We start from the raw sequence: 11,592 nt of genomic DNA, 5'->3' as shown, positions 1-11,592 counted from the left end.
CTATGATCCACACTCAGTAGCATTTCTGTCACCATTTACAAACTGCTGAACTTAACAGGTAGAAAAATCAGTGTGGGATTTCAGATGTCAGCTCAGGAAAAAGTTGCTCTGTGCTGTTTCTCCTTCCCCAAGGCGAGGTGAAGCCAGTACCGTTGCAGATAGTCAATGTACCAGTTTGAGCACATAGCTGCTTCTGCACAATACAGCGCTGGTGGCGCTAAACTGAGATCTGGCTGCAGAAAGGAGTCGTCTTGTGAAGTGAGGAGCAGCGTTGAGGGAAGAGGGCACAGTGCTGGTCCATTGTCAGGGCTTGGAAGGGACCTCTGAAGATCGAGTGTTGTATGAAGTGGAATGAGAACGCCCATCCCTGGTGTAAGCCACCTCTTGTATGTCTCAGTTCCTAGTGCCAGGAACCAATGGTGACTGCAAGAAGCTGATTGCTATGTAAGTTAGTTCAGGACTTGTAATTAAGTATGATGCAGGCTTTGGCCATGAAAAGTTGCAACCTGCTGTTCATGCTGCCGAGTGCTCACACTGCCACCTGCAATTAGGTGGTTAAAACCTGATAGTTTAAACTCACCTGCCCGGGCTCCGGCGACACAACTGTGAACTGAAACCGGTTTTCGACTGGGCAGGCAGGATCAGCCTCCTCAGCTTGCTGCCCAAGCCTCCGACTGGATTGCAGAGCCGGCCGGGCTGAGGGAGGCTGAGCTAAGACTGCACAGAGGACAGGCTCAGGGCCGAGACCAGTCCCCAGGCACTGCCCCAGCGCCTCAGACCCGGCAGCTGAGGGAGACGGACTCGGCTCTTCCCCACGAGGAGGGGCCGGGCCCGGCGTGGCGCAGCCCCAGCGCCCGGTTCTGCCTTCCCCGCCCCGCGCCGCTCTCGGAGCCTTCGCAGAGGAATCTTGCCCCACTCCGCGCGCCGTCCGGGGCGGGGCGGTGCGCTCGGCGCCAGGGCTGAGGGGCACGCGGCTGCCGCCTGCGCCATGTCGTTCCGCCGGGCTTTGGCGCTGGCCGCCTGCGGGCTGGCCGGTGGCTCCGTCCTCTTCTCTGCTGTTGCCGTGAGCAAGCAGCCGGCCCGTGGTGGCGATGCCGAGCAGCGGCCGGGGGGCTCCGCCGCCGCCGCCGCTCCTCCCGCCTCTGCCGCGCCGCCGGGCTTGCTGCTGCTGCCGCCCGCCGCCTCCTGCCCGCCGGCCCCTGGCTGGATAGAGAGACCCCCGGGTACCGGCGGCTACTGGGACAACAATTGGGACAGGTAGGTGCAGCGGAGCTGTGGTGGCGAGGTCTCCCTCCCCCGCCTGGGTGGGGACCCTGCGCCTGGACGGTGGCTGTGGTGAGGGGCCGGGAAGGACCCCCAGCCGCGAGGGGGCGGCGGGAGCCCCCTGTAAACCACCCCTTACGAGGAGACTTACGAGGAGAAACGGATGTCGGCGAGCTCGGGGCGAGCTAAGCTCTCCTCTGACGGAAAGGGAGAAAAGAGAACTGCCGTCCGCCCCCGCGGGCACTGCCTTAGCGCGGCCGTGAGTCCCCCTGCACCGGCCCTCCTCCGCCTGTCTCCCTTCTCCCGTGGCCGGGTCGCGCTGTGGCCAGTGCATAGGTCCTGGCCACAGAGCTCCCAGCGCTTCAGCCTTGAGTCAGGAGAACGCGGGAGTCGTTTCCAGGTGACATACCGGGGCGTAAAGTGTTCACAAATTTCTGACATTTTGAAGCACCTGAGAGCGCTGAAGGGATGCCAGTTCAGAGACTCCCCCCCACACACACACCCCCGCTGCAAAGCTGCACAGGTGTCTCTTGTTCTAACGCTTTCAGCCAGTGAGATGGTGAATGCGGTGAGCACTGTTAGAAGGCACGCCTGTTGGGTTTTTAGCAGGATGTTAACAGTACCTCGGTTTTAGTTATGTCTACACAAAGATGCATCCGTTTAATAACGGCACCCTTGTGGGTGACGAACGAGCACGTGTGCTGGACATGTAGCAGGCCTGCTACTTAGGTTCACCATGGAACTGCAAGGTAGTGCTCTTAAAACCTTACGAAGATAATTGTTGCCGAAATACAGTCACCCAAGGGTTAATTGCCCTTTTTTTGGGTGATTCTTTAATTAGAATTTGCAAATACCTGCCTTGAGCTTTGGCTCATTTAGTTGCCGTCTGGCAGAATTATCTCCCTGGGGATACTTATGTCAGGCTCCAGTATAATAATAGTAAATCCAAACTTAAGCACTAACAGGTTTTTATTGTGTGAGACATCCTGTTTTGATTTTTGAGAGGCTGCAGAATGAAATGCTTGTATAAAAAGAGCAGTGTCCTCCCTAATTACAAACCCTAAACTTTTAATTAAACAAGGTTACACCTAGTTACATGGAAGGAGGTGCTAAGGCTGCTTGGTTAACTGCAGATCGTGGCCTTTCTGCTTCTGCTGAATGGTTGATTTTCTTTAGGAGTTCCAAAGTACTTTCAGACCCTTGTACTTATATTTATTTTTTTAAACCAATTCAGGAAGTAGAGCTTGTGCTATGTCATGCAGCTGTCACAACTGCCTGAACAAATGCAGCTAGATAACAGCTAATAGCAGTCAAGGCTAGCTAGTGTGCTATCATCACCATCCACCACAGTGTGCCAACAGTGGAAGTGCATTGTGTAAATACATAATCACAGATCAGGTTTAGTTTTCTGCTGCTTGGTGCCTACCAGGGTGGTGTGACACAGCTTTTGCTATGCCTGCTTAGGGTCTTAATTTTGATATTTTTTTTGTGTGCCATAGGCAGAAACATGACAGGCAGAAGAATTAAAGCATCTGCCAGGCTGACTGGTGTGTTCCAGTGGTGTGCAGGGGTTCCTGGGAGAACGCTGGAAGTCCACTGTCGCGGGTTAAGCGGTGCTTCTGTTTAAGTGAAGTTTGGACAGTCCTGGGCATTGCCACTGCTTTTTAGCAAAGCTCTGTCCAGCTACAATCTTGATTAATTTTTTTTTAATACATGCAGGTTAGTTTTTCATGTCAAAACTCCTGCCATTATACCTGTGACTGAAAATGAGTGAAAATCCCCAGGAACAGCTATTGACTCAACAGGAATTAAAATATAAAATCTCTGCTAATATTTATAATCTTCTTCTCTGGGCAGGCTGTACGTAGCTTTCATGTATTTTAGTGTACACCATCTGTTTGCTTTAGGATTTAACTCTTGGGTTTTTTTGGTGTGTTTGTCACTTTCTTCTCCCCCTGCCTCCCTCCCAAGAATTAATTGAGAAGTGTCCCTAAACAGCAGATTTTTCTGTGTCAGTTACACCTTTTGACCCGTGTCATGTACTACATGATTGTATGCAGGCTTTTCTTTACAGCTCTTGCACAGTGGTTTGGGTCAGTTTTGTCTATAAATGGCCGACTGGTCAATTTTAGTCATAGAATCAGTCAGGGTTGGAAGGGACCACAAGGATGATCTAGTTCCAACCCCCCTGCCATGGGCAGGGGCACCTCACACTAGATCAGGCTGGCCAGAGCCTCATCCAGCCTGGGCTTAAACACTTCCAGGGGTGGCACCTCAACCACCTCCCTGGACAACCCATTCCAGTACTTCAGCTAGATCTAGAAGTAAGACAAGACTAGCCCTCAGCCAAATTCCTCTGCATTTCAGTGTCCTTTATCTAAACCCTGACATTTCAAATGTGTTTGTTCAGACGTGAACCGCTGGCTCTTGTCAACCTCAAGAAGAAAAACGAAGAAACTGGGGAAGAAGAACTTGCCTCCCGCTTGGGCCACTGCAAAGCGAAAGCCACCAGGCACATATTCCTCATCCGGCACTCTCAGTATAATTTGGATGGCCGGGCTGACAAGGACAGAACTCTGACCCCACTTGGTAGGTGGTGCTGGAAGCACTGGTAGGTAGTGTCTTGAGAAAACTCCTTTTCAGGTGCTGCTGATGAGTACAGGTCAGCGAGTCAGCTCTGTCCTGCCTCTCACTGCCAAACCTTAATCCACTTTCTGGATCCTTTGTGGCAGAAAGTTGTCATGGATAAGTTGTGTGTTTTTTTGATTGTGATGGTTTAAGCCTTAACTGGGAGTTAAGAGCTCAGATGGGGGCAAGGCTGAGAATCTCTCCCCCACTCCCCCCTCCTCCCTCCCAACAGAGGGGGGAAAAAAAGGAAGGAGCAAATCCACCAAACAATAATTTGGAGTCGGCCTGGAAGTAGAGAGGTAAAGAGTTTTCTTTAAACAATATATACATAACAATAACAGGTAAGGTTTACAAGGGCAGGGAACAAGGATGGATGGGAGGGGGACAAAAAAAGAATAATACAAAACCAGTCTCTCTCTGAAGAGGTACAGAGGCAGCAGGGAGAGGGATCAGGCCCAACCACATGGCGGAGGAGCAGGAAAGCAGCCGCAGTAGCTCTCATCCAGGGGAGGCAGGAGCCAAAAGGAGAGCTAATAGCTGCAGTGCCCTGCTTTTTATACCCTAGCTGGGCAGGGAGAGGGGAGTGGAACAGGCTCAGCTTCCCAGGGGAAATGCCCTGCAGGGAGGGCAAAGTACCCACAAGCCCTCCACCCTGCTTTGTTTTTTGTTTTCAGAACAGGCGTTTACCCAGCACATTGATCCTCCAAATCCAAACATTAAGATGAGCTTTACAGAGCTCAGTTGTAAAGAAACCTAACAAAGGAAACTTCCAATTGTCTTAGTGTTGCTTGAGCAAGCTCTTGTCCTAGCTGACCTACCTCCTCAGGCCTGAGGGTTTTAAACTTAGCTCTGTGACAGCCTTTGTAGCTTTCTCTCCAAAGGTGGATTGTGTTTCTGTTAAATAATTTGCTGGTTTATGTTCAAACCCAAAAGTTGCCCCCTGACTTCCCTTTCACTTGGGATGTTTTATAATTAAAAGCATTTCACTTTTGCTGCTGAGGCACTGTTCCTGGGAATACTGCTAATCCATTATGTGAAATGAGGATAACCTCTGTGTTAATCTTTATTCACTGATCCCATGATAAGGGCTCAAATATTAATTAGTGTTGTTTTTAGTAGTGCACTTTAAGAACAGTGGACACTCTCTCCACTGTATGTATGCCAACACTGTTTTGAGAGGGGAAGAATTATTATTGTTCAGTGCTTCCTTGAGGTTTTGGGAGCCTGGTACCAAATGTTTATAATAAACCCCTGTTTTGTCCCCCCAAGTCTTAATCATCAGGGTACAAATAGAAGTGAAATGCTAATTTCAGGACTGACAGTACAGCCTTAGTCCTGTCTCATCCTGTGCCTAGGGTAAGTTACTTCAACTATCTGTTGTCTTTGCACCTGGAAGGTGGAATGCAGCCTTCCTTAGGATATCCCAATGCTGTGGTTCTTAACTGAGCCAAGCTGATATTGCCCTTAAGAAAAAGGTTGTCAGGTGTGAGTGGATCTGTTTGACACAGCCTCCTCTGCTGTGCTCCCTGAACACTGAGATGCCAGATGGCTTGGCTCAGCACTGGCTTTTATTGGAAGTGGCTCCCTTGGGATGGGGCTAGCAGGGATATTGAATACTGTGTTGAAAGTCTCTGAATAAGCTTTGATATGTTTTGGAGGGTTAAATTAAAAAGAACCAAACAGCTGATTTTTTTCCTCCTGCTGATGGAAATGCAACTTGAAATTGTCCAGCCAGTAAGCTTGATCTGGGTAAAAAGTGACTGGTAAAAATGTTTCACAGTTACTTACTGGGGAAAAAAACAACACCTTGACATTGATGGAAACCTTTTATATCTACTGGACAACTTTTTTGGTAGTTTGTGTGAGGCACTTAGAATAACATCACCAATTTATATCATATCATCTTTAAGGTCGAGAGCAGGCTGAACTGACCGGACACAGGCTGGCAAGCTTGGGATTAAAATTTGATCAGATTATCCACTCCTCCATGACCAGAGCAACTGAAACAACTGAAATTATAAGCAAACATCTCCCAGGTAAGTGACTGCCCTTGAGTCTGTATGGTCTTGTGATCCTTAAAACTGATTCCAGTAGCATTTGAAGCTTGTCCTTAAGGTTGAGATGTTACTTAGTCAATTCCCAGCCTTCTCTGTCTGCTTATAAAGAATGCAGCAACCCTGATTCTGCTTGTTTCCAGCTCTTTAAAAATACAAGAGGGATCTGCCCCTCTCACCAGCTGCTACCTGTAGGTGCTGCTGTGTAGGAGAACTGCACTTGCTGTTCATTTGCATTTTGTAAAGCAGAGACTCTCACAGGAGTGGGTTGTAAACTCCAGTTCTTGTGTGGTGTTTACTGGGTTAGTTAAGAGGCCCTTCCTGTGTGCAGGGGAAGATGTGGCACACCCACAAAAGTGTGGGGAGCTTCTGATGTGGGTGTGTGGCTGCTTTGTTTATAGAGGTGCTTGGGTTGTTGTTTAGAGGGTTGGGTGGTAGTGTTTGTTCTCCTGGTGCTCAGACATACCGGAGTCTTAGCTAAAGGTATTTGACTGTAGATGATTCTGTCTGGTGTTTTAGTAGATACTCAGGTATAGAAGAGAGCTGAAAGTCACTCTTGTGTTTGGTTTCTTAAATGAGCTGCTTCCAAAAAACCCTTCCTCAGAGTAAGAGATGCAAATATTAACTATTGAAAGTGTAGTATTAGCATAAATTAGTATCAATTAGCAGTAAGCATTAACTGACAGCTTTAGATTAACATCTTTGCAAGTGCATTTCTTCAAAGTACAGCAGGCTGAGGAGATTCAGCTCACTGTACCAGGCTGGTCTGGCTGTTCTCAGCTGAAATAAACTTTACCTTGCTAATGACCTGACAGTTGTGTTGGAGAGGGGGCTTGACAGGTAGTGCGTAGGCTAAGTGGTCTTTGGGATGGAGAGGAAAACTTCCTTGAAGAAAGACCATGAACAGTGTATTGCTTGCAGAGCTGTGGGCCTGTTTGCAGGGGCATGTGAAAGAACAACTTCTTTCTGAATGTGCATTTGATATTTCAGGAGTCAAAAAAATTAGCACTGATCTGCTGAGAGAGGGAGCACCTATAGAACCAGACCCTCCAGTCTCTCATTGGAAGCCAGAAGCTGTGGTAACTTTTTACTTAAGTTTTTACCTTTCCCTGTTAGATTTGGGCTTTTAAACTACCCTTTCTATTGAGAGTAGTGATAACTCACAGTCTCTGAGCTGATCCTTTTCATGACAGACCTTAGGTCATTGCATACCTTTTTTTTCCCCCCGCCATAAGTGTGCAGAACAGTTAAAATAACTCCTAGTCCTTGAGCGTTATTTCAGCCTCAGGCCTGCACCCCTGCTGTAAAGAAGAACTCCTAGGACACGCAGCCCAGCTGCCAGCACAGAGCAGGGCAGGTGCTGCTCTGAGCAGTGTCTAATTCTCAGCTCTGTGCCTTTAGCAGTATTACGAAGATGGAGCTCGAATTGAGGCTGCTTTTCGAAACTTCATCCATAGAGCTGATGCAAAGCAGGAGGAGGACAGCTACGAGATCTTCGTCTGCCACGCCAACGTCATCCGCTACATCGTCTGCAGGTGCGCCTTGGCTGGCCTCTTCGCCTCTGCCCTGGGAGAGCTCAGCCTGCTGCTCGGGTGGTGGTGGTGTGTGGCATTGCTGGGCTCGGAGATGGCTTGTTTGAGGTGGTTGCAGCTCAGTGCCTGCATTGTGAGCAGCTGCTTCTACAGGTACAGGACAAGCCTGAATATTAGAGCACATGACCTCATTCATGCTTATAAATACTGGAAAGGAAGGTGAGTGGCAAGAGGATGGAGCCAGCCTCTGCTCAGTGATGCCCAATGACAGCACAAGGGGCAATGGGTGGAAGCTGAAGCACAGGAAGTTACATAGAAACAGGAGGAAGCACTATTCCACTGTGAGGGTAACAGAACACTGGAATGGGCTGCCCAGGGGGGTTGTGGAGTCTCCCTCTTTAGAGGTATTCAAGACCTGCCGGGATGTGTTCCTGTGTGACCTGATACAGGTGATCCTGCTCTGGCAGGGGGATAGGACTGGACGATCTCTCGAGGTCCATTCCAGCCCCTAACATTCTGTGATTCCATTCTAATTGTGAAGGGGAAATGGCTAAATTGGTGAGACTCCAAACCTTCCTGTTTGTCTGAGCAGCCTCTTTAATACCATATGCTTCTATTTCCCATGAAGGTGAGGACAGTGCCTGTGTGGAGTGTTGGGAAAGAACGAGCATCTGACTAGATGTTTTGATGGATTGATTTAGTTTTGGGAATGCTTTACTAATGGAGTGTTTGCATGATGTTCAAGTTGTCTTGGTGTGCTTTCTTAGTAACACCCAGGACTGGATCAGGAGATTGGATCCTTCTCCTAATATCAAGGTCATTCATGAAGGAGAAAAAAGTTGTAGATCTTTGTCTGTATCCAGTCAGCTGAGCAAGGTTTATTCCTCTTCCCTAGCAACAAAGCACTGTCTGTAAGATAATTTGTCTTGAGCAGACAGATGTGATTAAACTTTAATCTGATCAATATCTACAACAATTTCAGGTAGCTTTATTTAGCTGAGCTAGTTTAATGCTGGCTTGTGGGACTGCTTTAGAGCTCTTCAAAACTGTTATACTTAAAATTATTGATCAGGTAGACAGAATGCTCTTCCCTGTGCCAAAAAAAGATGCCCTGTTGCTACCTCAGCTTTTTCTGAAATACTTCTATACTCTTTGCTGTTTCTTTCTTAACTTCCTCTTTCATGCCTTCCATCCTAGGCTAACTGATGGCACTGTGGCACACAATGCATGTTGCCTTGGAATCTGCCTTGACTTGGAGCTGTTATTTAATTTCTCAGCCTTTCTAAAAGACTGCCCTAATAGCCAAAACCAAGTTACTCCTTAGTATCTGAGGCAAAACATCTTTAAGAGGACATGATGTATTTTCTATCTGTTCACTACCATCAGCTGACCTCCTGAGGCTGTTGAGTTAGGAGTTTTAGAATAGCTGGAGACTAGCTGTGGTGCTGTATTGCCACAGAAAGCACAAAGTACCTTTTCTTGCTGCTTCTGGGGAGCCATGTAGCTGCTGGAAAGTAGTTTTGGTGAATTTCTTTTGTAGGCACAAGTGGGCACAACTAGAATGAATCATAGAATTGTTAGGGTTGGAAAGGGTCTGTTTCATTCCCTGCTTCTCTGCTGCTGTTGCATACCTACCTGTGTTGATAAGGCTTAAAATAGTGCCTTGAAGGGCTGTTTGCCACTTGTGGCTTTGGTCTGTGGAGGAAGTCTGGAGTATGGTAAGCCATCTTCTCTACCTCTCCTGAACTACCCAGGGTTTTGTAGTACTGCAGCTGGCTCAGTGACCAACTTTGACCTGTGCTGTCTTAGATGTTTGTTAGGAGGCTGCTCAGTTCACTCTCAGCAGCCTGACTGCATTACAGCTTCTGCCTTCTGTCGATCTGAATTAATCCTGTCTGCAATAATCATACCCATCTGCTGGGCTCTGCTTATGCAAGGGCGCTGCTGGCACTGGCCCAGGTATCAACACTGCCTTTTCATATCAGTTGCACAAGATTTTTGTCTCAGGCTGACTGACTGGGGGAGCATTTGCACACAAGCTGCAGAATGACCAACAAATGTCTTTGTCTTCTCATCTGGAACAGAAGATGATGATGCTGTAAGGTCATGTTACTACCTGTTTATGAAGTAATACTCTCTCTTTTGGTTTTGCTAGAGCACTGCAGTTCCCCCCAGAAGGCTGGCTACGAATGTCTCTCAACAATGGCAGCATAACTCACTTGGTGATCCGGCCCAACGGGCGAGTGGCACTGCGAACGCTGGGTGACACAGGTTTCATGCCTCCAGATAAAATCACACGCACCTGAACGAGCCAAACTGATGGCTGGCCAGCAGCTGCCTCTGCTCTCTTTGCACTAGTCCATTCAGCTATGGTACCACTAGGTTTTTATCTGTTATGTTGGGGTGTGATGCCATCTTCACAATGTCCCTTAGCCCCCTTCCCCTTTCATACATACTCATACCTGCCTTTCAGTCCAGAAAAGAAATCTTTGTAAGCTTGAAAGCTGTCCAGTCCTCAAGTATTCCCCAAAATGCAAAGCTGGGCTGTGGAATACAGAGATTGAATGTCTGTGTGCTCAGCAGTTGCAAGAGCACTGACCTTCCCCCCACCCTGTGTGAATTTCTATAACCAAAGCGTGCTCTCGTGGGTATTTCTCTTGTGCAGGAACGCAATTGGTGTGGGCTCTGGAAGGAACAGCCTTGTAGCTCACTGCAGCTAAAACTGAAGACAAGCCAGCTGGTTTCAGCCCCTGCAGAGGAGGTGACAAACAGGGTATTCTGCTGCTCAAGGAACAAAGGGATAAGGCTTCAGTTTTTGTAAGCTGCTGAGGATGTGTTTGTTGGTTCACTGTTCCCCTCTGCCCTCCAAAAAGCTCATGTAAACTGTGCCTAGAGATTGTAAGCATAAAGCAGAGGGTAACCCCCCCACCTCTTTGCTCCAGAGCTGTGGTGCTAGAATTAACTGCTGCTTCTACTAAGTGTTCTCCATCCTCAGGAAGTGCTTTATTCTGAATGATGATTTTCAGTCTCATAAAGCCTTTAACTAAACCTTGATCTGTAGCAGGATGTGGGGATATCTGCAGCAGTGAGACAGAAGGAAAGCAGCCACCTTCTGAAAGTGCTTCCAGTTGCTGACCTGGCATTGCGTGCTGGCTCCTACTGATCAGCAGTCGCTGATACCTTGCTCTTGGAGAACTAACACTGCAGGGTTCAAGGCAGAGATACTTCAGGTCAGAGGGTCTGCAGTATTTGGACAAATTGCTGGTGCCTGAAGAATAAAAATGTCTGTGGGGAGACTTTTCTAGACCAAGTGAGTAGTACAGAGGTCAGACAGAATGCTTTATGTGGCTCTCTTGTACAGCCCTGGCCTGCTGGACTTGCTCTAGGAAACATGCAGGTGGCCAAGAACTTGGTGTTGTAGTGAGGGGAGGGCTCAGAAGCATTTAATCTTAAGGCTGGTTGCTGGGCACCTGAATCAGGGTAGTAACTGAGCTCACTTAATACCTGGAATGTTGGGAAATGTCACTGTACCCATCCTGTATGGGTGAGAAAGCACGAGCCATAGGGCAGCAAACACAACTTGTTTGACAGGTGGTCTTAGCACTGAGAATGTCCATGAGATCCTACACTCACTCCTGTCAGCTGTGTGAAGCACAAGCATGGCACACACCCTCATGAGACAAGCTTTAATGGTTTGCTTGGTACAGGACTGCTACATCAGGATGAAGGAATCCGGGGCTAGGAGGGAACAAAACATGATCATTGTGTAGCGCAAGGTGTGGGGGCAAGAGGAAACCATCACAATGTATCTCTCATGGATGCAATGAGAGTAATTTATCAGTTTTTATCTATTAACTTTTTAAACATTTTGAATAAAACAACTTGCCTGTCTTTCTTGTCTCTTCAGTGGCAGGGTGTGTGACTGCCTCCTGGTGTGCAGTGCAGTGTGCTTCTGCCAGCTCAGACAGTGCCTGGAGCGACTGTTCTTTAACAGGCTTGGTTCTTTTACCTCCAGCTTGAGAGAGCAGCTGGCCCAGAGCAAACTGCCTCTACACATAGGTGGGTGCAAGCACAGCAGCATAGAGGAGGGGACTGCCCAAGCCCAGGTACACCCT

The 11,592-nt window shown here is 48.1% G+C and overlaps 1 protein-coding gene across 2 annotated transcripts; it reads left to right on the top strand.

Moving 5' to 3' along the window:
• Positions 1-940: 940 nt before the first annotated feature.
• Positions 941-11,418, top strand: PGAM5 (PGAM family member 5, mitochondrial serine/threonine protein phosphatase). 2 transcript variants are annotated; one of them, XM_054172945.1, is made up of 6 exons: positions 941-1,257; positions 3,674-3,852; positions 5,802-5,927; positions 6,936-7,024; positions 7,350-7,480; positions 9,633-11,418. In XM_054172945.1, the coding sequence occupies exons 1-6, from the start codon at positions 989-991 to the stop codon at positions 9,781-9,783; spliced, it is 945 nt and encodes a 314-aa protein (XP_054028920.1). In that variant the 5' UTR covers positions 941-988; the 3' UTR covers positions 9,784-11,418. The 2 variants fall into 2 exon arrangements, with proteins under 2 accessions (XP_054028920.1, XP_009909360.2); XM_009911058.2 differs by having other exon boundaries at positions 7,347-7,480.
• Positions 11,419-11,592: the final 174 nt, after the last annotated feature.

Source organism: Dryobates pubescens, chromosome 25, assembly GCF_014839835.1.
Source record: "Dryobates pubescens isolate bDryPub1 chromosome 25, bDryPub1.pri, whole genome shotgun sequence".
NCBI lineage: Eukaryota > Metazoa > Chordata > Aves > Piciformes > Picidae > Dryobates > Dryobates pubescens.
The sequence above is the reverse complement of the archived record's forward strand: the minus strand, read 5'-3'. Positions and strand labels throughout refer to the sequence as shown.

Bases quoted from the DNA above. Each gene is read 5' to 3' on its own strand.
- PGAM5 (XM_009911058.2), top strand. From the start codon at position 989: ATGTCGTTCCGCCGGGCTTTGGCGCTGGCCGCCTGCGGGCTGGCCGGT. The intron at 1,258-3,673 runs GTAGGTGCAGCG...GTGTTTGTTCAG, and splicing joins TGGGACAACAATTGGGACAG to ACGTGAACCGCTGGCTCTTG. The intron at 7,025-7,346 runs GTAACTTTTTAC...CTGTGCCTTTAG, and splicing joins ATTGGAAGCCAGAAGCTGTG to CAGTATTACGAAGATGGAGC.